Genomic DNA, 26,823 nt, shown 5'->3' on the forward strand with positions numbered 1-26,823 from the left:
GTCATTGGCTTGTTTAGTTAACACTCGAAGGTGATTGGGCTCTCGGGCGAGATCCCAATTCGTCAGTCACGACTGACGTAACGTCGAACGTGACTGACTGAAAGGGAACACAAGTTCATAAGAGGGAATCTCAAAAAGAAAAAAAAAAAAGTCCATGCAGAACAGGATTAAAAAAATGTATTAAAAAATTGGCTCCCTTTCAATTAATGAGTGTGAATTTAAAATAAATTGAGATGTAATTGATGTAATTTAAATCTTTAAAAAAAAAAAGTTGCAATTAAAGATAAACTTAATAGTCACATAACAGAACGATTTCATTAGTTTAACACATTGTTTTAGCAACAAAACATAATGATATAATTAATCTGGGCTAATTACACATTTATTTCTTGATAGTTCAAAAGACAGGTATAAAAATAGATTTCATAAAATAAAATGCAACTTTATAAAAACAAACATAAAAATACATAATACATCGAGTAAACGATAACATTTTGGAAAATTAAGTGTTCTTATTACTAACATACAGTAAATAATACTTTATTAAATATAAAAATAGCATTAACAACAATCATTGTATAAACAATTTAATACTAATAATAAAAATAAATGTTGCTGTTAATATTTGTATTATTATTATTATTATTACCATTCACTTCCGCTTTGGGTCATTTATTGAAACTCTCTTATGCTCCCCAAGGCTGCATTTATTTGATCAAAACTGTAGTAAAACAGTAATATTATGGAATATTATTACAATTGTTTTCTATTTTAAAATACAATTTATTCCTGTGATGGAAAAGCTGAATATAAGGCAGCCATTACGTCATATGCTGTGTGTATGAAAAAAATTGTTATATTAGTCTTTGAATTTCATTCTATTTTTTGTTCACTTAAATTCAAGTTCTGCATTCCGTGTGACACAGAATGGCACACAACCCTGCTGTGAAGTATGTGAGAATGCTGTAACACTAGTGGGGCCACGGAGATATTGAATGTGACAAAGAGTACACTGTGCTTCCTCCTCTTGTCCTGAACTGTGCATAAGAGAAGGGGAGCTGGAAGCTCAAGGTTACTGCGTTGAAGTGTCAACAAAAAGGAACAATGATAGTGTGCTGTCCGTGAATGCAAGAGTCTTACATCACCCAACCGCAGGCACGTGCCCAGGCTGTGGATGACATCTTCAGCTAGATCAGAGTGATCTGAGTCCCACACCAGGCCAATGCTGATGATCTCCGGGCAGTTCATCAGAACCCGCCGAATCCGCAACACCTCGCCACAGTTACTCTGAAATTAGACAAAAAAAAAGAGGGCATCTTGATCGCATGTGCATGTGTGCGAGAGAGAGAAAAGGTAAAGGAGAGATGAAAGGAACACTTCAAACAGGGCAACACGGTCCAGCAGGGCCTTATGTTCGGCACCCAATGTTCTAGCTGTGCTCTTTGAGTCACCGCCCTCTGTCGAGCGCTTTGGCAGGGGTATACGGAAACAAGCTCTGGCGACAAGCACCACTGCCAGCCTGACCCCTTCCCTCAATGTACAAAAACCTAGCCGGGCACTGCCTTTGTGGAACGGGCAGCGGGGTGGCAAACAGGCTGACACCAGACCTGGGCAGGAAGGGATTAGACAAAGAGCCCAGTTCTCTCTCTCTCTCTGCCTCAGTCGCTCCATCACAGACAAACACACACAAGCGAGGCAGCCAATGAACAGCCAGCAGTGGCAGCACTGCTGAGCTTTGGGACAGACACACAGTGTCCCATTAGAGATCATTGTTAGCCTCAGCTCCGTAGTCTGTCCTGCCAAGCGCTGGGAATCCAGACAAACACATGCTTTCAGGGCCAGATGACTAAGCTTCTAAAGAGCAGTGACGTTACAGACTAACGATCTCAGTTGCATTTCAATAAAGCCATTTCAGGGAATCGAGAAATGGAAAATCACTGGAAATGAAAGCATGGATTTCAGCTCAAATTAATTTTGACTAATTTAGCTGATTTGGTACAGATCAGACTGTAAAAAGCTGGCATGGATTTCTCTGTAAGCACGCTGAATGATGCTGGAGCGTGTTTGGGTTGATGAAATCAGCCGCCTCCTGTGGCGGGGTGAGGGTGCTCAGTGTGTGGTAAGAGCTGATCAGCAGCTGGTGTGTAATAGGGTAGGACTGTGTGTGTACGCGAGTGTGTGTTGGGGGTCTGTCATCTGTAAAGAGGAGAGAAGAAGTGAGCAAAACACTCTCTTGGGCAAAGAACAAACAGTCTTTATGCTTCCACGTGAACAGCAGAGCTTAAAGGAGTATCTGGGTGGCTTGAAAAAGAGTTTATTTTAAAATCAAAATCAAACCAAGTGACACAGATTATTGAAATAATGTAGGCATGAAAGAATTTGATCCAATTTGGATTTGACTGGATGGTTAAAATTAGGCTATTATTTTAAAGGACAATATTACACACTTTCTGGAATACTTGACTTTGATTGGCCAAACCAATCAGCTAAATTGTATATTTCACCATTGCCCCAGACATCCGATTTCCAATATTGCTGTAGTATGGAAGACTAGGAGTGACACTTAAAAATAAAATGAAGGAATAAAATATCAATTTTTATTCATTCAAATATTAATTCAAAACACCATTAAACTATCTAAAAAACAGATATGAAGATTTTAATGAGATGTTAAGTATGAAAAACGCTGAGGTAGACAAAACCAGCAGGTAGACGTGTGTGTATGCTATACTCACCGGACAGTTTCGCAGGTCGCCCATGGTGCTGGCGTTGCGGAGAAGCTCTCCAAACATGTCTGGCGTGGGCTTCTCCTTACATTCCAGCATTCGCACAGCTTGGTTACTGCAGCAGAGGGAATAAGAGACAGACTTGTCCTCAAGCACCAGTGTTAACACCACTGAAAGAAAATAAACACACAACTTTACATACAATAATGTTGAACTTTAATGAAAAGTATAATACAGCTCAGTGTTACATTTTTTTCAGCTGCCCACAAACATTAGTCTACACAGATGTTATATATCATCGGTAGATCACTATTCCCTAGAAGACATTAGAAACGAATGTAGCAGCACTCATCTTGTCCTGTCTCCATCAGGACAGAAGCTGCAGGCCTGTGCAGAAATCAGCGTACTTTACAGGCTAATGTTTCCTTAAGCTAAGCGTGATAGCATCCATTTGACATGCAGCATATCTGCGTCTGTCAGCATGTCCGCATGGAGGAAATGTGCCGAGACAGTCCCTCGAGGGCTAAATACAACCTATACGCAGACAATAATTTACATCAGACAGACAGGTCTACCCTTTCTGTAGCTGTCTTACTTTCAGCATTATTCAGTGTGCTTTACTTGGAAAAGATGGTCATACTGAAAAAAAAAAATCATTTAATATGTTCTTTTTCCTGCTAAACATACTGCCCTTTTTGCAATTAAACAGTTAATGTACTGAAATATCCACCTTGACCTTGAATCACACTTCACATTGTTTAGCATGCAGTGTTTATGATCTCAGATTACTGCTCATCATATTCAACACATTAATAATGATGTTAAGAGGGTGGATGGCATCCTCTTTTTTTCTTTTCTGGCATGTTTCCTTCATATCCATCCATCTATATAATCTATCACATGAATTATCATTCGCAGAGTGACACATAATGCACGATTTGCACAAATTATGGTCGATTTACGAACTGCGTGAAAAATTCTGATCGATTGTGGTGTCTAAACCACTTTACCTTATTGGTGTGTTGATATAACTATTAAAAAAGTTGCACTATTGTTTAGCATTATAGCTTTATTTATTCAGGTTTCCATTTAATTAGTCATCTATTTATACTCATGGAAGATTAAAAAGTATTGTGTAATTTGCACTGCAATACAGTTCTATGTAAATGTGACCTGACAAACAATTGAATAAACAAACCTTGAATAAAATTATGTACATGATAACAAGTTAACATGCATTTCATTTGGATGTGCAGTTCATTGGAATCCCAAATGTGCCGTGCTTGGGTGGATGTGTAGTTTATAGTGTAGGATTGTAAATTAGTTCTTTCAGAATGATACATGTAAGCCTTGCAATACTGATAAACCTGTCCAATCTGTTTCACAAAAGAGAGAAAAAAATAAATCCTATAATTTCCATTGTTTTCCGTGTTATGTGCGAGCTTGGTTTAGCATCTTTGTTTCTGGATGAAAAACACTGAGTTAACATTTTGAGCATATTGCATAGTCTTTGTTTTCTGGTGTGAGTTTGTGTATGCATGTGGAAATGGCTTCCCACTAAGAGTGTCTGTGTTCATATGAAAGCCATCGTGTGAGAATTCAAGGATACACACATCCAGGAGTGAAGGAACACACTGTACTATCATTTACTGCCACACGGCCACGTGGCAAAGCACACGATTTACTGCGGGAGTGAGAGTGTGTGTGAGCGCAAGAGAGGACAGATACTGCACGTTTATGCATGTGTGCAATGCAAAGGCAGCAAACTGTGTGTGAAATGGTAAAGGTTGACATGTATTTAGCAATTCAGAGTGAAACTTCTGAATGTGCATGAGCTTCCATTATCCACTTTCAGACTTGGAGAATTGTTGTTTTCATATCCGATACTGAAATCAATGAGGGATGTCTAAATCTGTTTTTTTTTTCTTCAGCCTGTCACAACAGATCTTTGAGTGCTTTTTGTGAGATTTTAACATCCAACTTTTTAGGACTCATGTGAAGTAAAATGATTCTGTATCAATGAAAGCCCTGACCTACATGCTCAGTGATAGCTTAGAAACCTAATAAGTCATAAAATAAAACACAAAATAAGGCAAAATAAAGATGATAAAAGGTTTGTGTGCGTTTGCATAAAAAAATACATTCAATCTTCAAAGTATGATATAAATAAATATTAATGTATTAAATGTATTATCATGCTATCATTTTTTTTTATAAATATATTACATGTATATTACAAATACATAAACAGAAACCGTTTACGTCCAAACCCACTACTTTTCAGGAAATGAGAAAAACCCTGTAGTTTTTAAATAATTAAATACCACGTCGTCAAAGTGGGTATTGTGGCTTTACATGTGCCTTTACAGTATGTGCAATTATTCTTACAAAATAATGCACCAACTACGTACACATACAGTTTGACAGATCGCACAAATCAGGGTCAAACTATTTGATTATTTGGCAATGCATAATAAAACAAGAAAGTGAAATTCTGAATCATGTGGGAACCTCCGATGGCCGAGATGATGATAGGGATTTTTTTCTGATGTCCTATAAAGTGGGCATACTGAAGGGGCCGGGGACAAGATTCCATGGGGGAGTGATGGGTAATGTCCTATCTGTGTCCTCAGTGGTCCACTTTCTCATTGGAGAAATGGTATTATCATGGTCTAAACATCAGATGGGTCGAGGAGCCCTCAGAAAGAAACACAGCAGGTAAGAACGTTTTCAGGAAACTGTAAGAGTACGTGTGTGTGCACATACGTGGGATTTATATGTTGGAACATGGGGATGGATAAAGAGAGAAAAAGTTGTAAAATATGGCAGATGAAGGTTGCACGTGTGTGTAACAATCTATACACTAGAGTGGGAGAATAGGACATGAGGGAGAGGTTTGGGGAGGGCATATTTCCTGTACATAGCTCTAGCAGATGGCTCTCACAGGTCTGATATGTACGATGACAGCTAATAACCCGTGATATAGAGCCTCATTTCAGCCCAGCAGGTCGGCTTTAGCATTCAGTTGGAGCTGGTGGCTCACTTATAAACCCAATAAACACTGTGGAAGTTACCTTCAGTTCCCAGTCTGATGTGTAAATCGAAACCCTCACTCAACATCAAAGTGACAGGAGCCACAATCATCTGTTTCCACCTCTAAACAGCATACAAACAGTCACACACCCCACTAAGTCCCAATAGATCACCCTTAACAGCAGGAGTATCCATCATTTTTGCAGCACAAGACAAAGTGAACCAAAACACAGTGAATGGCAAGACATAATGTTAGCGGTAGTATGGCCAAATGGTTCAAGATTTGAGGTGGTAACTTGATTGAAAAATGTACACTTAAAGGGGTGCTATTGTCACTGGGCTGTCGAGTAAGACACTTAAAAGTCTTTAAAGTGCTTTTTTCACACTTGTTTTCAAGCACTAAATACACTGTTCAGAAGTTTGTGGTCCATAGGTTTTAGTAATGTTTTTGAAAAAATTCCAAGGCTGCATTTATTTGCTAAAAACTCCAGTAAATACAGGATTATTGAGAAATATTATTACAATTTAAAATAACCGTTTTGAATTTTCAGCAGCCATTACTTCAGTGTTCAATGTCACATGATCCTTCAGAAATCATTCTAATATGCTGATTTGGTGCTCAAGAATTTCGCATTATTATCAATGTTGAAAACAGTTGTGCTTCCGTGATATTTTTTTCCAGGATTCTTCGATGAAAAGTAAAAAATAAAATAAAATAAAAAAACAGCTTTTAATTTTAAATAGAAATCTTTTGTAAGAATACAATTGTCTTTACTGTTCAATTTAATGCATCCTTGCTGTCTTTCAAAAAAATTACTTTTGAATGGTAGTGTATATTTTTGCATATTAGAGTATGTATTCGAAACAAACACGCTAACAATAAAAGCACTCAATGTCGCCATTTGAGTGGAGTTGCTGTCTATTGGCGCTTATCCGCTGCGTGGTACGACTCGGCTCGGCACGGTTTGCGTTTCCACTGCAGTTTAGTATCGCTTTAGAGTGGGCGGGAATTGTTCACATGTCGTTATAGTTGCGCCGCCTCTACTGCTGCGACTCCCGAAAAACTTTTTCATTCCGCGTCGCCCCATCAAGCTCCTGCTGGATCTGCTCCTCTGCTATCAACGAGACGAACGTCTGTACTTCCTCCACAGACAACGAAACAGCCACTTTTTGGTTGTTAAAAAAGGTGTGCTCGTTCAAAATAGTTGCGTTCGATCCTTTGCTGGCTGTGCTGATTTAAATCTAGCGGCTCTGTTGTGTTTGCGTCGCAAGTTCAGTGACGCAGGTAGTGACGATTCTCCCCCCAAAAGTGAACCGTACCGAGCCGTACCATATGTAGAGAGTTCCAAATCACTCTATATGTTTTTAAGATGCTGACTTAGAAAGCAGCTGTCTATGTAAGCAGTAAATAGCAAGTCATCTCACTAAGTTTCGGAACAGAGCTAATTAGTCTCTATGAGCAGAAACATATGTACTGTATGGATGGGTTCTGTTGATATGAAAACATGGTCCTCCACTTACCAGAGAGAGGTGGTGGAGATGTAGTGCACCATCTGAATGAAGGGGAGAGGATCCGACGTGGCTCCACAATTCGTGCAGATGTCCTCCTTGGTCTCATCTGAGATGTGGAAGTGGATCCGCATGAGCAGGTTCTCCTGAAGAAAACCAACACAGAGGGTTTGGATCTTTTCTAGTAAAAGTGAGTCTGTGTGGGTGAGCGCATTGGCTTTCTCATTCCTTTGATCTGGCTCTGATAAACAATTCTGGAGCAAGATGTTTAGCTCCAGTGGAATACAGCATGCTGGCTATTTCTGCAGCATTTAAACAGTGAGGCATCTTTGAACGGGTGTTTGTGTATGTGTGTCAGAGCGAGTGAGTTGTGTGGTCCGGCACTTATATTATTTTTCTCTGTCAGCACTCACTTCACGTTAATCTGATCAAGTGAGAACAACACATCTATTTTTCATAAGAGTCCTTTTGATTCCCTGGCTGAACAAATTTAAAATCAATCGATCACACTGCAAGTTCCTGACAAAGGAATACAGGGTGAATGAGGGAGTGGGAGAGAAAGTGAGAGAGGTGAAAAAGACCATACATCAAATCTCTAGTTCCCTTCCTTTCATCTTGCTAACAGCCATGGACCGCGCCTGCAACACCCCTATAACTACCACTGCTGGAGAAACTACTTTAAAACCAAAGCTCCCCAAGCTACATGCTACTTTATTTTAATCAAAATAGTTAAACTACAGTCAAGCTGCCAATTTGAAAAAGAAGCTAGCTACACAAAAAAATTGCTAAGGAACAGCAGCTTCATTAAATCTAAGGCAACAAAATTGTTTATATATAACTATAAAATAATATAAATTACTTGTGAAATCAGAGCACAATTTACCAGGTACAGAAATATTAAAGGTGACAGCATTACATTTACAAATATGTACACAAGATATAACCAATAAAACCTGAAAACTAATTTATAGGGAAACAGAGTTAGACTGAAGCACCCCTTTGTGCATCAATCAATTCTAAAATTGAATATGGAAATTAATTACAGACACATTGTATGCTGAAAGACCTAATTATTATGAGTTATGAATGTGTACATTTTGGTGATTGTGTAAATCTGTCTGTCTGTCTGTATAACACTGAAATGAATAACAGCAGCATATTTTAAGTGCTAGCTAAACTAACACCTTTATTCTCGAAAATATCCACGCACATTGCATTAAAAAGTCAAATTATATTCGATATAACTACTTTAAAAGTACATAACAATGTTATTTTAGTCTTATTTATATTGTATTATAGTATTTATTCATATTTAAAAGTAGCTATTATTTTAAAGGCGTCATGAATTGAGAAATCAACTTTTACTTGAGCTTTTGATATATAAGAGATAATCGTACTAAAAGAATATCCTGTAAGTTTCAGAACTGAAAACGTCCTTGTTACTGAAATAAAAGCTTTTATTGACACCAGGCCCAGCTAATGCCAGATCATGGAATGTGCCTGCCTATGACATAATAGATAGGTTAAACACCGCCTCCACAGAAGAATATCAATGCCTAATTGTGTAACCCCGCCCACTGATTCACGCATGACATAGTAGGGAAATAACGTAAGTAACGGCGCTAAACCGGATCGAGCAACCAAGCAATGAGCATGCCGTTAAAGATAGTAAAATATTGTGCAGTGCCTGGTTGTAGAAGAACACAGTCGCTGCATAACCTTCCTTCGGATTCAAATATTAGGAATGCGTGGTTGAAGTTTATAGGTCGACGCTGGATTTGCAGAGAGACTGAGATTAAAAAGCAATGCTGTGCAGTCTATATTGGATCCGACAGGAATGGCGCAGCACACTTATGTGAATAAAAAAATATTTGCACTATGTGTCACTATTGCTTTGTTAGAGATCGCTTGATATGTCCTGATTATGTGTACGTGTCTAACCAAAGTCACAGAAGGAGGGCGTAGCTTGTCAAACAGACACACAGAAAGTTAGTTTACTGTGCAAAACTATTATCCAATCATAGCAGTGGGCGTTTACTTCCAAGTCTTCAATGCGGCACGCCCATAAAAACGTGTTTCTCGAGCCGGCCTCAAAATGTAAAAACCATGCAAACGTCATAAGTGGACCTCAGACAACAGTATAAAATAATTAAAAAAGCCAGTCTATGACCCGTTTAACTGATTTTAATTTTAACTAATTTTTACTTAAAGCTGCAGTCCGTAACTTTTTTTGGTTAAAAATGATCCAACATCAATATTTGAGCAAGTACATAACCAGCCAGTGTTCAAAACTATCGCCTTACTTTAGCCCGAGTCACAGCGGTTAGCTTATAATGTTTTCTAATTTGAGTGGTACGGGTAGATTTTCGCGGGAAATTCGAACATGGCACTGCGTCATTACGTCACGTCTGTAAACATAAAGAAGTTGTCCCGGCTAGTAGGCTATCGCATGTGAGGATCCTGCAGGTGGCCGATCGTTTATAGCCTTTTCTCACAGCAACCAGAATAATTAAATGTATAATTTTGATGGCGGATTGTAATCCATAAAGGATTATGTGTTTATGAAACACATGTGAATGAAATTAAATTATATTCCAGTTTTAAATGTGCTTCTGATTACAGATAGCCTGGGATTACAAAGATTTGTATTTTAAAGAAAACCAGTTCGTTATAATTTTCGAGCATAAAGTTCGAGCATAATTTGCTTTTTGGGTTAAAAGATTTTCTTAATATGAAATTCGAAGAGTATGACAATTAGATTAGACTGTGCAGAAATTGAAATCTACACGCTAATACACACTATACTCATAGTCACCAATGCTGATGTTGTTAATATTAATCATTTGAGAATAAAGTATAACAATAATAATAATTTGAACGGTTTGATGTGATATGAGCTAACCGACCTTTAGATTTAATCACCATTGGTAGCGAGATTTATTGTAATGCTTTTTTCCTCAGTTGGTCAGAACAAACGTGGCAGACTTGTTACTTACTTGTTCAGATGGCAATATATGGTGAAAATTCTTATTTGGGTCATATTCCAAGATGTAGGCTAGAATCTGTGATTGCGAAGTACAGTAAATATCCACACCGGTGCGGTGACTGACTGCCACACATACTCTTCAGAACATTAGATTCGACGTATGGTGCGACGAGCCATGCTGCAATTCCAGGTTTTCAAACAGAGAATGCGACAAAGAGGCAAAACTTGCGGTTTTCAAAACATTTCAGTTAGTTGCCAAGTCAAGTTTTTTTTTATTTTTCATCCAAAATTATATTTTATATTTTAATTCAGTTTTATTTCAATTAGCGAAAATGTTTTTTAATAGTTTTAGGTAGCAATAACACTGCTACTGAAAAAAATTGTGTATTAATCTTGGATGGAAGTGGCATTTATTGTAAAGAAGAAAAGCACAAGCTGGTAAAACATTAAAAAAAAAAAGGTTTGTTAGGTTGAATTATATATTGTTCATTAATACAAAAATATTTGAGACACTTTCTCAATTTCACTCAGCTAGAAAGCTTTGTGTACAATATTGTAAAAAACTAAACAAAAAAAACAGTAGCATTATGTCATACTATTAGCAAAAAAAGTAGTTTTCCATAGGACTTGAAACAGTCAAGCTAGTCACACAAGTAAAAAAATATAGGTAAGTTAGTACCACAAGTACTAGTTATCTACTCCCCAACACTAATAACTCTGAGTTCACCGAGCTTGTAAATAGACTCTTCACATACTGCATTCAAACAAATTTTTCACTCTGAAAAATATCACATCTCACGCCCTTCGCTAGACACTTCTCATTGAGTATCCCACAAAAAATCATTAGTGTATGAAGCATTTCATTTCCTGCTCAGATAATAACGCAGCTATTTATGCTGGGGTGCAGATGTGCAGAGGAGCGAGGCAGAAATGAAGAGTTGTCATTTAGCTAATGTACTGCCTGTCGTAGAGAGGTCGCATCTAAAAGTGGAGACGAATGGTGCGACGAGCGCTTGGCCCCGTGTCTGTGCCTGCCTCGCAAATGCAGCAGTCAAACAAATGGGAGAAATCATGGCAGCTCCATTCAACAGAACCTCGGCTAAAAATAATGAGCCCGCGACGGAAACAGACCTTTGTTACCGAACTGCAGACGAGGTGCTAATTGAACTAAATAACACTGTGATGATGCTGTCTTTTGTGACCTTATGAGTAAGCACAGCTGCATTCACAGATCTATGGCAGAAAAGCCCTGACATAGACAGTACTGGCTGCATATAAATGGGTATTTAGGATGGAGCCAATCACAGGGTCTCTCGGCGAGCTATCTTGATTGGACAGCTCAGCCGCTCGCTTGTGAATGATCATTCAGTTGCTTATTTGCTTAAAAGCAATTATCTGTATTGATGCTCACGCGGCGTGTCCTTTAAGGACATAAATGTGAGATAAACACAATCTATGGTCCTTAATCAGGTCCGGGCCGAATAATCAGGTCTGGGGATTAGAGGAGTGGGTTGAAGAGTACAGGAAGACCTTATAGAAAGCTTCCATATCCTTAATGATCCTATCCTAGCTCATTTAAAGCAACAGCAGGGCCCGTATATATATCTGCCAACTCCTGCTGCCATATGCCTGTAAAGCACATGACACCTACAGCCATAAATCTAAATATCCACTTAAAAACAGCTCTGTTGCAAAATCCAATGAGTGTGTGAGCTGTCTACTAGTCTATATTGGCAACAACCTTATGTATGATGTGTTGTTAGATTCAGTATGAGCCATTTTTTAACTGTAATTGGTGTGCATGTTACTGTAATCTAGCAGTTCTTGAACACAAGAAAACATCTTGTTATTATTGGTAATAAAAACTAAAACAAAAACTAAATTAAAACATTTTTTTTCTGAACTGTTAACTGAAATAAAAAGTACCATGACTGGGAAAAAAAAACTAAAACTGCACAAAAAAAAAAGAAGCCAAAATTTGATTTTAGGTTTTGATACATGGTATATTCTAAAACTATTATAAAACTTGAAACCTTTAATAACACTAGAACATGCTAAGAAATTTTACATTGGAAAACATTTTTAAATAACTTTGGCTGCTTTAAATAAAATATTAAAAACAAAAAATAATATTGATAAAGTCAACAAAATTAAACTAAATTGAATAGATACATTCAAAATAAAACAGAAATAAAAACGTAATAAAAAAAGGCTGAAATACTGAAATGGATCCTCTGATGAGAATGACTTCTTGGATGAAGTAATCCTAAGAATGGGTTGTGACAAGCTCAGTAAAAATGTCCAATTAATATATTTTATTCAGCACTTCAAAGTAGTTTGATCTAATTAAAATGGAGTATTTCATGCAGTATGTGTGTGCTAGGTATCTTCATTGCTTTTTGATTCTCAAGTTGTTTACTTAGCCACATGCTAGCCTCAAACTAATCTGGAATCACCTGTGAGTGGTAGTTAAGCCTTTCTTGCATTTAATTTGATGAATGTGAATGTCTGTTAATGGAATTTTTTTATAAAAAAAAAAAAAAAAAAACTTTTTATTGAGCTTGTCAAAACGCATTCTAGAATTGCCTCATCCAAGAAAGATACAGTGGCCCCAAAAAGTTTTTGCACTGAAAAGTCTTAAAAAATGCATGATTTTTTTGTGCATTACCTAATAAAATATCAAACAAAATGGCATTTTTTCTTAAAAGAAATACAGCTCTTTTTAAGCTTTTTACATATTAAAACATATATAATATAATGTTCCAAATTATGATAAAGTATCTTTGGCTTTTCTGCTTGGGGAAATTGGCTATTAAAACCATTAAAATCCACCTGGTGGTTAAAAGTCACTGCACTATGGCTCAGAATTGTGAATTCAGTTCTGAGTAAAAAGTCTATTGTCATTTGTTTGCAAATGTGAATTGACTTGATATTTTTATGACACTTAGACATTTTAAGTGTGGCTTAAGTCTTTAAGCCACTTTTTGTTGCCACTGTATTTACATTTCCGACAAAACATCCTCTATGTTGGAATACTCTAAACACAGTAAGAATTGACATAAGATCATACTACATGGTAGACAAAATCTGTCTCCCAACAAAGTAAGGAAATATAACCATCCATTACTTTACAGTTAAATATGAATCAACCTCAGACGGTTTTATTTAAAGTCTCGCCGCATTTTCAGAGAATCCTATCAGTCATTTTGAATCAAATATACTTATCAAAGATACGCCAACACGTTCTGCCAGAAACGTCACCGAGACACATCTTTTTCAGTGCATAGAGAAATATATGAATATTACAAAAAGTTGTCAAACTTCAGCTGTCTGCTTTCCTCCGGAGTTATTTTCCCTATGCTGCTCAGACTTCATGTTTCCATTTCTACCACTCTTCAAACCACACAAGGATGAGCACAAGCAGCAGTGCTTGAAATTCAACACCTAACGTCTCTGGAATCTAAGATCAAGGTTGACAAAATCCAAGTGAGGAGCGGAAAAAGACAGAACTGGGAGAGGGGATGCGAGGAGAGACTAAAATAGGGTTGAGGAGAGGTGAGAGGAGGAAATGCCTGAGAGAGGAGGTAAGACGGGTAGCTGATCATTGTGTCAGCAAAAACAGAAAAGTAACTTATAAGGAGAAATTGTGGAAAAAAGGGGTGAAATGAGGATAAAACAAAAGTCTTACGAAACACTCGGCCGCGTCGTCCATGATGCCCAGCTGGAAGCGCTGCTCGTCTTGGAAGGTTTTGGCCAGAGCGCTGCGCAGAGCATCCGATGGGAGCACCTTCTCACTGCTGAACTGGAACTGGGCGAAGATGCTCTGAAACCACAAAGGGAAACAGCACCCCAAAGTAAGAATGAGAAACTGATGCAACTAAGACACGCCACAGCACACAACAGCTTTCGTCAGCCTGCCAACTCTCTGTGGAGAGAATACACACATCGAGAGAGGAGGGCTGACATACTCTACTGTAAAAACATTACACTGCAATACAACCAATCACAGACTCTGTTAGAAGAAATCAATAAACGAACACACAGGCTGTTTCAAAACCTAGCGACTTGCCTACTTAGTCCTTAGAAAGCATTTGTATATGACGGCCAAAAATGCAGTCTAGTTATGTAGATCAGCAGAAAACATGCCTGTAATAACATGCCACCAATGCTGTCTAAAAAAAAGCAGCTTTTAACAATGTACCCAAAAAATAATTAAGAAAAAAAAACATAAAATGTAGTTTAGGCAGCAATGTTTAGGCAGCCATACACCAGGGTGCTAAATTAGGAAGCTCTTTAGGTTCTTGTTGTTGTTTTTTAATAGCTAGTGTTTAAACAGATTGGAATGTCTAATAAAGTCAAGAAAATGTACCAGTGTGCCCACTAGTTCTGTCTAAATGGGCATCTCAGTGGGTTTTGAAACACAACAAACATTTGGTGTCTAAGTAGGCAGCTAACAAAATGTTTAAGCTGCTAATATTGGACCATGTCCAATAATGCCCAAAATGTTGTCTAGGTAGGCAGCTCATTAGACTTTTAAACAACTAATATATGCATGTCCAAAAATGCCCAAAAATACTATCAATATCATGTGAAAATTTGGGGTCGGTAAGATTTTTTAATGTTTTTTAATGAAACATCTCTTATTCTTTTATTCTCTTATCATAAGTACTGTAGGTAGTGTAAGCATAAGCTAAGCATCAGCTCTTGAAACAGTGATCAAATGGGACCAAAAATTTTATTTAGGTAGATTTTAAAACCATGTGGACATTTGAGCATGCCCAAATACTGTACGCACAGACAGCTCACTACAACACAGCCATACATTCAAAGTGATTTATGCCAACTTTTCTTCACGACATAAAATTTTGTGGAGTCTCACTCTACTCATTCGATTGGACAAGCTCGTTCCTGTAGCAGCGGTCGGGAAACATCTGACTAAGATACTGAGCTCATTAACAGTAAACATTCAAACAAACACAGAGTCCTAAATGCCTGCGATGGAATCTATTCTCCTGTCCATCAGCACTGGCACTGTTATTGAACCCAATGAACAATGACTGCAACACAATGCTCTCTCACCAGAGGACATCCTGATAAGCTGAACAAATGGACTTGGGCGAAACTTGGGCAAATATTTGCTGTGGCTGCAAACACACACACACACACATACTGCAGTTTTAAAACCCTCATATATGCAGTGGGCACACTGCCCAAGGCAGCCCCCCTATATATGGAGGTGGGATGGGGGGTTTTCCCCTGAGCGGGACGGGCCAGAGGCTTTGGAACAGGTAATGCAGTGTGCTGACTGCACTGCACCAAGGAGAGATAGAAAGAGGATGGAGGGAGGGTGGAAGAAAATGAGACAAAGTGTGGGAGGGACAGACATATAGGTTATGTACCCCACTGAGGAAACTTGATGAGAGCAAAATTCAGCCACTGCGTCATTTCCCCATGCAGCTCTAATCACACACTGCTCAGCCCAGCTAAGAGCCTGGAGTGTCCTCTTCCTTCCCCATCTCTCTCTCTCTCTCTCTCTCTCTCTCTCTCTCTCTCTCTCTGAGCTGATGAAACACTCAGGACAGATAAGGGCCAAATGGAAGTCTGGTGTGTGTACGCAGCAAATATTTCAATCGGGCAATCAGTGCCCAACCGAACTGCAGCCCTGTTCTGCTCTCCTCAGCGTGAGCAGGGCGGCAGCACATGCACATTCACATACGCTCACGACAAACTCTGAGCTCAGATCTGATATAGCAGAATATATTTTTCTAAAGAAATCTGTTCTTTAAATTTTTGACACTCACTTCTATGTAGTTTCTTGTTCTTAAACATAAAGTCTGCCTGACTGACAAACTCAACCTATCACTCATTGTTTTATTTGACGTATCAGTGTTGGTCTGTGTTGAAAACATTGAAGAAACCATTGGAAATGCGCATAGACTTTGTAATCCGAATTTCTGTCCATCCAAAAGTAATAATGCCACTGATAAAGTGCTTAAACCAGCCTAAACTGGTTTGCTGGTCTTAGCTAGTTTCAGCTAGTTTTAAAGGCTCAGGTATATTTAATTTTCCACGTTCCGTTCCATCTAGTGCACAGTTGCGCACACAAAACCTTCGACGTATACTTTATGGACAGCGAGCCCGGATGGACACGTTCGTTGTGTTAGGACTACATAGCGGACCTTTGGTTTTTGAGTGCTGAAACCACTCAGGCATGCAAACTTGTCCACTCTGGGTTTAAGGCCGAAAGTTGACTGTTGGGCTGTTGTTTAGAGAATTTCAGTCTAGTTTTTGCAGTGTGTTCTGTACTGTTGGACCGCCATCAGTGTTTTGTTTTTTTTTCGGCAGATTGAGCATGTTGGCAATAAAGCCCATTGGTGCAAGAGATCACTCTGATTGGCTGTTCTTATCGAACCAGTGCACAAGAAAGCAGAAAAATGTAAGTCACAAAATGCCACTTTAAGCAAATTCTGCTTTATTTATGGTTTGTACATCCGCAGTCCTAGCTTTTCCAGTTTCCCTTTTTGAATGATGAAGCCAGACTACTACCTGCTGGTATGGAGAGTTATTTCCTCTCACGCAGGTGCAAAACATTCATACTAGTTGGCCACTGACTGTAGTCTTTGTGGTGTGTTTAAGTATAACTTTTTGGCTGAGACACAGGCGACGTAAGGCAAAACCTTTGTCGGCTTTCTTGTCTCTAGTTCTTTGATGATGGTTTGGTTTGTCTGTGCTATTATAATCCTGGCCAAGCTGGTCTTCAGCTTGTATAGCTAGTTCCCCAGTATGACCATCTAAAGAGTGCCCAAAACCCCTCTAAAATCAGCCAACAGACTAGCCTAACCAAGACTGGAGACAAGTAAACCAGATTAGGCAGTTTTCTAAGCAGGGATAGACTGATTATTTTACATAAATCAAAAACAAAGTGGAATATTCAATTCTGCTCACGGATATCTAGCTAACCTGATACATGCCTCAAACAAAACTCTTCAATTTCTCTGAAAGACCTGATGCAACTAAACTGAAAAATCTTCACAAGTCCAGTGAACAGTTCACTCCCAGCCCAGCTTAACAAACAAAATTACCCCAGTCAACCAGCTTCACTACAAAGCCTGTTGGCATGTCCAAAATCACGCCTGAGTAGTGTTTTTCGAATACTATGAATTCAGAGTCTTTTAGTGTACTGTTTTTGGCATACTATATAGAAGAGAAGTATTCGATTTGGGATACAATGCATGTTTTTTAGGTGGGCCAAATAGCTAGCTAACTAAAATTGACACATATAAACCACTCTGACCTTCCCAAAAAGGACATTCATATAAACTTCCCCAGGTTCAGCCACAAAACGCCTTGAGCCTTCTTTATGTTATATTACAGACAGAGTGTGTAGAACTGGGAATCCCATTTGAGGGTTGAGTGGTCCACGTGTGTAATAGCAGTTGATGTAAAGTGTGGCAGTGATGTAAAGTCCTTCTTCTCAGCTCAAACAAAGACATGTAACCCAACCGGCCTGGCTATACTCAAGTCATGCAAGTCCAGTCATATGCATACATACACATACACACACAAACCACCAGAGATTGTGTTGTCAGCTGCGAGCCTTGAGGCGTAGCCTGTGAAATGAGACATTAACCTCCACTCAAAGACACAAGACAGTCCTCAGAAGTGACATATCATCTGCACTGCTCAAAACTCACAAGGGCAATGAGTACACACATGCACACACACCCTCACAGGAACAGCAATCTTGTGACGCACGTAAATATATTAATATTAAACACTCTCCAGGCTCAGTTTTCAAATTGCAGAGGGATTGAATCTCATGCTGATTAGGAGTTTGTAATTGGGTTTAACTCAATCGCTGGCTCTCACTACATAAAACGGCACAAACATAGAGGTGTCACTGGAGCTTCTATAATAGGAAACATCATCGTAATAGAGGTGGCGGCTTGTGTGAGTGACTGTGACTTTGCATTTATTTAGTTCGTGTGTGCATGTGTATGTGTTTGTTGCCTCCAGCGCTGCAGTTCCTCAGCGGGGCTGATGGTTGATAGAGGTCACCAACCTCAAGGCACTATCACACCTCGTGAAGTGGCAGTAATGTGGGCCCTCGCAACCCAGTGTCACACTATGGCCTCTGTGACATGCAGCATCTCTGTTGACAAGCATTACAGGCTTAAAGATCTGGTCAGACCATTCAAATTATTTAGCTAGCACAGAAACACCGCATTCAGTTATATTTGAAGAGTTCAGATGCAAAAGCCTCTAAGTGCCGTCTGAAATTTTCTTCTAAAATTAGCATTTTTATCAGGCTTCTATGTTTAGGTTCAGTAATTTTGCTTTAATGGCAATGTATAGGTCCTTTTCTATGCCATTAAAGTGAAAGAACTGAACATAAATATAGAAGCCTGATAAAAATGTTAATTTTAGATGAAAATTTCAGATGGCACTTAGAGGCTTTTGCATCTGAACTCTTAATTTATTTAACAGCAACAGTGAGTTTGTCTGTTGATTCAGTCTCTTTTTAGGCTCCTAAATGTGCACTTGTTTTAAATTCATAATACAGCCATCACTTTGTTTTTAAATCATTAATAATAAATTGATTGATTAAATAATATTGTCTTATAATTGTAAATCTTATAAATGTCTAATAACTTATAATTGTTATTAGGTGATGCACACATCATTTCACACAATCTTTTACTGTTTAATCAATCTAAAAATTAAAAATGACTGTTTAATCAATCTAAAAATTAAAAAATAAATACAGTGTAAATAAATAAAACATTATATAAATGTTTTTAGAAAATTGTTAGAAAGTGTAAACTGCAAAATAAACAATGTTACAATTTAAAAAATGTACAAAAATAATTTGAATAGTAAATTCTATAGCAACTGAACTGAGATTTAAGTTTATTTTTAAAATAAATTATTTTATTCAGCAAGAACACATTCAGTTGATCAAATGTGATCAAAGAGATATTTTTAATGTTACAAAATATTTTTATTTCAAATAAATTCTGTTCTTTTGAACTTTCTATTCATCAAAGAATCCTGAAAAAAAATGTATCAGCTTCCATAAAAAACATTAAGCCTCTCAACTGTTTTCAACATTTCTAATAATAAGAAATGTTGCTTAAGCACCAAATCAGCATATTAGAATGATTTCTGAAGGATCATGTGACACAGTTTTCCCATCAAAGGAATAAGTGACATTTCAAAATATATTCAAATAGAAATAAAGAAAACAGTTTATTTACATCAAACAAATACAGCCTTGGTGAGCACAAGAGACTTCTTTCAAAAACATTTTTTTTTTAAATCTAACCAACCCCAAATCTTTGAACAGTAGTTTATATATATATATAATATAATAATTATATTAATATAATTAATATAATAATATAATATATATATATACACACATTTTGATATATATATATCAAAATGTCACTCCGTCTCAGAAAAAAATACCAGTAATTGATAAATTTACAGTAGTTAAGTTGAAAATGCAATTAAATCAAAGAAGCCAATCAGTAAATAATATTGGGCAAGTGTTACTTGTGCATACTTCTGCGAACAATCAATGATTTTTTTCATCTTCGTACCCCTCAGCTAATTTGCATCTCAGTAAATTAACATGATATTCCCCACAGTGAGAACGCTTTCAAATAAACACATTTGAAGAATTCATCAGTTTCCAGAATGGAATGGTGTGGCGAGGGCATAATTCAGCACACATTAGTAGCGTTAGATCATTAAATTTCAATAACATGGCTGGCAAGAAGGCGGTTGGCGGGTGGCACGCGTGAGGAACTCTCAGAACCGATGGGCTGAAACTAACGTTTCTCCATTAGAAATGAGAAAGGTGACGTAACGCATGCCAGTCAAGGCTATGGCGGGGGACAGCCAGAGCCACATGAGATCACATGCCAGAGGGTTTGGCAGGAAAATATAGCTCAGGGCAAGACCTGAGGGACAGAAATCTGCCTCAGAGTCAAGTATTGTGCTTTACCACAGGGCAAAGGTTCATCACAGGGCCTGAACAGAAGCATGCCATCATGTTTTTAAGAGGAAAAACCAATGCCGTCTGAACACTGCTGAAAAATGATGCAGTCAACTCAACAACATTTGTCATTTCAGGTACTGCGAGACAAATTATTTTGAGAAGCACAGTCATTCCTTTTTCCTTTCAAAATATAACGGAGGCTTAAAGCTTGTTTGTTTGGACGTGATTAAAATTAAAGGTCTCTTTCCATGTCTGTTTTGTTCTGAATACATCACCTGGATCACATAATTAGCTTTTAGTCCCAAATGGTTTAACAGTGAATAGAAATGGAGCTAAATTTAACAACAGATTTAATACGGTGAGCAAGAGTGTGAGTGACGATGAAAGAATGGAAGAGAAGGAGAAGGACAGGAAGAACAGTTCCTGGTGAACGGTCATAAATCCTGGCAAATATGTGAAAGCATTCTCATGATAAGGCTCTGTGTCACCACAGCAGTGTGATTTCTGATGCCTCAGCACTTCACACACACACACTTCATTTAGGGAGAGAGAGAAAGAGAGAGAGCACATTTCAATCACTGTGATGGATTTCATACAGGCTCATTTGTGTTTCACATCAACAAAGTAGCCCAGAGAAAACTGGACAATAACACATAGCAATGAGATGCCTGTCCACCTATCTATCAACCTATCCACCCATCTACCTATTGAGCCATCTGTCTGTCCATCTATCTATTTATCCACTTATCCATCCATCCATCGAGCTATAAGTCTATCTATCCATCTATCCATCCATCACATAATTAAACTGGTCACAGGAATAATTCTCCTCATTGGTCAACTGCAAAACAAATCCAGACAAGGTCATCAGGATTCCTATCTCTCTGTCTGTCTATTTATCATCTACCTACCTTCCTATTTATCCGTCTATCCATCCATCCATCCAACCAGACATAAATGCATAAACGTTAAAGACTCAGGAAAATTCTCATTTCTCTATCCTCATAGAGGTGGCAGTATGAATTATTCTCAATTTAACTTAATTCCAAAGAGCCAAAAGGCCACCAATGCTGAATCTCACAACTAAAGACAACCAACTCCAAGGAAACCAACACCAAGAGGCACAGACTGCCTTTATGGCATCACATGGGCGTGACAATGGGCCATCAGAGCACAGAGTAGCCAAGGTAACAGGTAGCCGTGGAAACAATGGAGCAGGTCCTATGCATTAGCAGAGGAACCAAGTGTTCACTTCAGAGAGAGCAAGACGACTGGACATAAAATAAAGAGGTAAATCACCCAACACCAGGACAAGATTAGACCAGACACAAAGTAGAGAATGAAAAGGACCTCTCAAATCTATCAGGCTATTTGTACCTCTCCTTTTCTCTCAGGCACAAACACAGCCAACAAGAAGCGTTGGTATTTTTGGAAACAAATGGCCAAGAACAAATCTGACGACAAAGATTTCTTTTAACACAAAACAAGGAGCCTCTTAAAGAAATATGTCAGTTTTGTGACTTCTTACTGGTATGTTACACCTTTAAATAGCACAGCTACTTTTAGCCTGAGGGCGACTAGAGAACAGGATATTGTTTGAGTGAGAGGCCTTTGCTTGTTATTTAAAAAGAGACCTGAGTTGCTTTTCCTAGCATATATCTCCATCTCCTCCTCCCATCTCTATCAGCCGCCAGGCAGGAAATTAAAAAGACTACTTCGAAAAGAGCGACAGAGAGCTCTTGATGTTGAGAATCTCATTTTCATTCTGTTCCTGTGCTACAGTAAGGTCAGCGAGGACGTCAGTTAGTCCAAGCAGCCTACCCTCACCTTGCAGGTTCATTAGAAGAGCAGCCTAGGCACTCAAGGAGATTCCTGTAGCCCATACTAACAGGTAGCACCTCTTGATCTGGTATACACAACTGGGCCTTTTTTAGAAAGCACCTGGAAACACTCACCTTCAGAGCGCAGAAGATGCATGAGTCCTCCATGCACTTGTGGGTGTTCAGTTGCCGAAAGCTTCGGCGAAAGATGTCGAGATGCCAAAGGACCTGTGATCGAGAGAACAAAAGAGTTAAGTCAACTAGTGAATGCCCATTAACAGAAACAACTCATAACCTGCCCACATTTTCCAGAGAAACCACCACCATTCCTGTTGAAAAGACAAGCATGTTGTGTTCTAGATGATGCTATGCATCTTGAGATACAGACTTTTTAACTAGCTTTACCAGTAAGACGTAACTGGCTTTCACGAGACAGACCATGCTGGCTGACCCGTATTTTTTGGTAGTGAACCTCATGGTGGTCCACCTGCTACCAGCACCAAACCAGCATAGACAAATACTAACCAGCAGAACTAGCAAAAACCCTTTTATTTAAAATTGCAAGTGCAATACTGAAGAGTCACGCTAACATCACCAAACGGCATTGCAAAAATGACCGTTTTCAAACACGCTTTATCCATTTCCACTGTTCAGGCCAAACAATCAGATCCCATCCCAAACTCGCTTTTTAGGATACCCATGCAAACAAAACAACACTGAACGCACCACATTTTTGGGGAAAATCAACATTGATGGCTTACAGATGGCTTACTTTCTTAGTTGACTCTGCACAATAAGCTGGGATAATAGAAAGTAATTTAACATTGAAAAGATGACACACTTCGGCTCTCACTCACCCTCGGGGCAGGTTTTCACATTACATAAAACAGCCTAGAGGCTTCCTGGCCCCGTGCCGCAGCGCTCGGCCAATATCTGCACAATCTTCCAATCCTCTCAATAAATACGAGCCAGTCCTGGCTGCTGTTCTCACTCTGTTCATCTGCCAGCTGTCCACTCCACTTAATCCTCTCGGCAGACCAGGAATCTAGCACTGTGGCTGTCCCAGCTCCGGCAGAGTTTCAGACCGCCGGCTCCCGGTAGAACAAGAGGTAATACAGAAGACAGCAAGAAACAGAGATGTGAGGACACAAACTGTCTGGAAGAGAGAGGTGCGATCGCCCATGAGGAAGAGAGATGGAGTGAAGGAAAGGGAGGGGGAAAGACAGAGAGAGAAAGAAAGAGAGAGAGAGCGATATGAAGAAGTGCGTAAGAATAAGAGCGCATGTGGAGCGCAGAGGGGGAGATTGCTACAGAGATATGAAGCTATGAATTACCAAGACTGAACATGCGGTACACGCATCAGATCAGAGTTGTTCGGAGTTCACTTGCCCCGGGCACGACTTGCACTCATCATATAGAGCGAGACATAGAGAAACTGCAGAACTAAAGTGGAACAAACAGCGAGACTGCACCTTTACCCGCAAGCAACCATCTGGACACGAAACACACAGACACACCTCACCGATGATCAAAGCTTTATCCGTTCCTAATGCTTCCACCATTGCCAACTGGGCCTGAAAACAAACAATTAACATCTTCATCATCCAAAACCAGGCTTATACACACACGCAGACCACACACAAACAGATCAGCATTGTTCTTCAGTAAAGCAACAAAAAAAGACAACAATGCAGAAAAGCTGTAAAATCTCACTGTGTGGAAATCAGTTCTATCTGCTAAAAATGCAGGAATGCCACACTCAGCTTGGGAAGCTGTACTTTGTTATTTTCTGTAGGGTTTGTGTCCTCTCCAGTCTCTCCATACCTTACTGCAATTAATACACTGGCCCTGTACAGTAAATCCTCAAGCATCTTTTGTCATTGTCAAAGAACATTTGGGCCTAGTTACAGTATCAAACATAAAATTAAATAGCAATTGTTTAATTTCCTAGTAGGCGACGCTAAATAACTTATTTACTGTTTTTCAGTAGGTAATAATGCAGGACAACATGTGTTGATGTTTTTTGACTGGTTCATTTAATTTTTTACTTATGTTAATGACTCTAAAATGATGGTAGATTATAGATGTTTTAGGAATAAACCCAAATAATTAGGGCTGTGCCAACACAAAACAGAAAACACAAAACACAAAACAAAACTAGGGCTGTGACAAGATAAATAAAAATAAAAAAAATAAATACATTTAAATAAAATAAAAATAGATATATTACGATATGGCACATTGCCCTTAAACCTGTGAATGCACTTTGACCATGGTGTACCAGCAGCAACCGCAAACAAAATTTCTTTTTTAATATTGCAGTTCCTTTATAGAACAAAGTGTCTACTGGTTGCACACTTTAGAATCCCTCAAGTTCACAGATGCAGCATTTACCTGCTATGTCATGAATACTGAGCATTCTGACGTTCTACTTGACATTCTCCTTTTTGCATATTTGGACGCAAGGTGTGTGATGACAGAAATCTATAGAAACCTGCCGTGATTCCTCATACAGTGACACATTTGCTGCCCCCCCCTGTGCTGCAGTGAGCCATCGCATCAACCTGTGCGTGCGGCTCTAAACCGCAGCTACTCTCCCCTGAAAAAAGGCAGAGACAAACAAATGGAAATAATCACAAACAAATCGCTAAGTGCAGGACTCCCCTGAGACTGGCGGAAAATAAATAGATGTGTTTCATAACTAACACACAAAGCACCTGCATTAGGTCCGAGGAACAAAGAACACTAAAGCCCCTTTGATTGGGCTAAATATGTGGAAGGGGATTATATAATGCTTTTTTTCTTCTTTATCTCCCTCTCCTTCTAACATTCCCAGTCTTTTCAAGCACTCACTTTATTTCTCTTAGTGTTATGAAATGATCCTTCGGGTCTTTACCTAGAGTCAGGTCGTAGATAGATTATGCCCTCAAAATGGACTACATAAAACATTACACCCCTATCCTTAACAAGCATCTAATGGCTTTCTCATTTCCAATCAAACACTAACACACAGGGTCACACACACATACATAAACATATTTAAACATACACACACATACAAAGCAAAGCTCTGGAGTCTCAGCTCTCTTCTCTGTTCCTAAAATCCCCGTGGCAGCACTACGTGATTGTCAGTTCAGTCTCAGGGCAGATTTGCAGCTAGTCTCTGCAGCTCTTAAGCCTGGCCTTGTTTCCTCTCAGTACATCCTCAAAGAGCTTGTGTGTTCCGACCTGCCTGCCCTTGTTTTTTGCTCATTTCAACTCTCTCACTTTGTATCTCTAAAATAAAAAGTTATTCTTTAGAAAATGTTTACATGCTGTAGCAAACAAGTCACTTTATTGTCATTGTATAAAATACAACGAAATTCATTCCCGTAACTCTCATAAAGTAACAATCGACACTTAAAAATTACACACGCATAAATAAATAAAGAAATAACCACTCATTCTGTGGTTAGTCTGACTGTATGTATACATGTATCTACATTGCATAATGTTCTTGAAAACTGATCTGATGAGTTTCATATTTGGTCTAAGATATTGATATAAAAACAAATGCACTGTGGCATGATTTTCAAACTGTTCAGTAGGGATTATAGTATGACTATGATACAATATAACTTCCTGTAAAGCTTCTTTGAAACAATATGCATTCTGAAAAGTGCTATACAAATGAATTGACTAAATATGACAAAAAATAAAGAGAATAAAAGGTAAATTCGCTTTTTTAATATAAATAAATGATAGTATGACTTTAACAGTATGACTTTGTTACAATACAACTTCCAGTAAAGCTGCTTTGAAACAATATGTCTTCTGAAAAGCACTAATGATTTAAATATAGGAAATCAAATGTAAATTAGCAATCTTTTAAAGCAAATAAATGCAATTTAAATTCAATTATTTAAAAAATGTAATTATTAAAAAAAATGGAGGAAATGTCCTTCAAGCGGACAGATTTATTAAGTCGTGGTGAAACTTGTCGGTCGGTGCCTGCTCTAAGAGCCATAGTTTGAATCTGGCCTGCAACATGTTCTGATCTTATTCTCTGTCCTGATCCTATTTCTGGCAGAGGTGGGGGTGAAGATGAGGATGATAAAGATCAAGACGTCAAATCCAAAGGCACGAAATCACAAGGATACATGCAAGAAAGGCTGGAAAAGGCACATAAGCGATGATGTAAGTTGTGTGCCTAATAGCGCAGGAAAATGAGACTAGGCTTAAGCAGATTAAGCACAGACTTTTTCATTCCAATCCACTATTAAATGGGCATACAAACAGACTCTAAGAGAGACCAGTTCTGCGACCTATCAGGGCCGTATGGAAACGCTCGGCCTTTAGCAAAACACTTCAAAGGAGTGAGGCTGAATTTAAGGGCTCCAGCTGAAAGAGAGGAGCTTAGCAGAGCTGAAGGAGTGAGAGGAGAGACATTGGACGATGACAGATTGCATTCTAGTGCCAGAGTACGCACTTTTCTCTCCCCTTCCTTATTTTATTTAGTAGTGATGAATCGGCTTCCCGCTGAACAGTGAGCTGAGTGGATATGGGTGAGGACCAGCAGTCGCAGTTGCAGAGAGGGCATAGAGAGAGAGTGAAAGAAAAATAAAAGAAACAAAGACCGAGAAGAAGGGTAGGGCAGGGAGATATACATCAAATTTTTTTTTTGTCTTTGGTCACAAAAACGGTATTCGGGTAAGTTTGATTAATTTGCGTAAATCAGTTCAAACTGTCTGTTTTAATGAATCA

The 26,823-nt window shown here is 38.6% G+C and overlaps 1 protein-coding gene across 1 annotated transcript in view; it reads right to left on the reverse strand.

The window, feature by feature from the left end:
- LOC107700131 (inactive ubiquitin carboxyl-terminal hydrolase 54-like) overlaps positions 1-7,345 on the reverse strand; it is a 72,485-nt gene extending 65,140 nt beyond the window's left edge. The window contains exons 1-3 of the mRNA XM_016501667.1: positions 7,281-7,345; positions 2,736-2,844; positions 1,141-1,287 (exon numbers count right to left, since the gene is read on the reverse strand). Of these exons, the coding sequence (XP_016357153.1) occupies positions 1,141-1,287; positions 2,736-2,844; positions 7,281-7,312 (288 nt within the window). The 5' untranslated portion in view covers positions 7,313-7,345. The remainder of the gene's footprint in view (positions 1-1,140; positions 1,288-2,735; positions 2,845-7,280) is intronic.
- Between the last annotated feature and the right edge of the window lie 19,478 nt (positions 7,346-26,823).

This window comes from Sinocyclocheilus anshuiensis, unplaced genomic scaffold (genome assembly GCF_001515605.1).
Source record: "Sinocyclocheilus anshuiensis isolate Anshui unplaced genomic scaffold, SAMN03320099.WGS_v1.1 scaffold1135, whole genome shotgun sequence".
Taxonomy (NCBI): Eukaryota; Metazoa; Chordata; class Actinopteri; order Cypriniformes; family Cyprinidae; genus Sinocyclocheilus; species Sinocyclocheilus anshuiensis.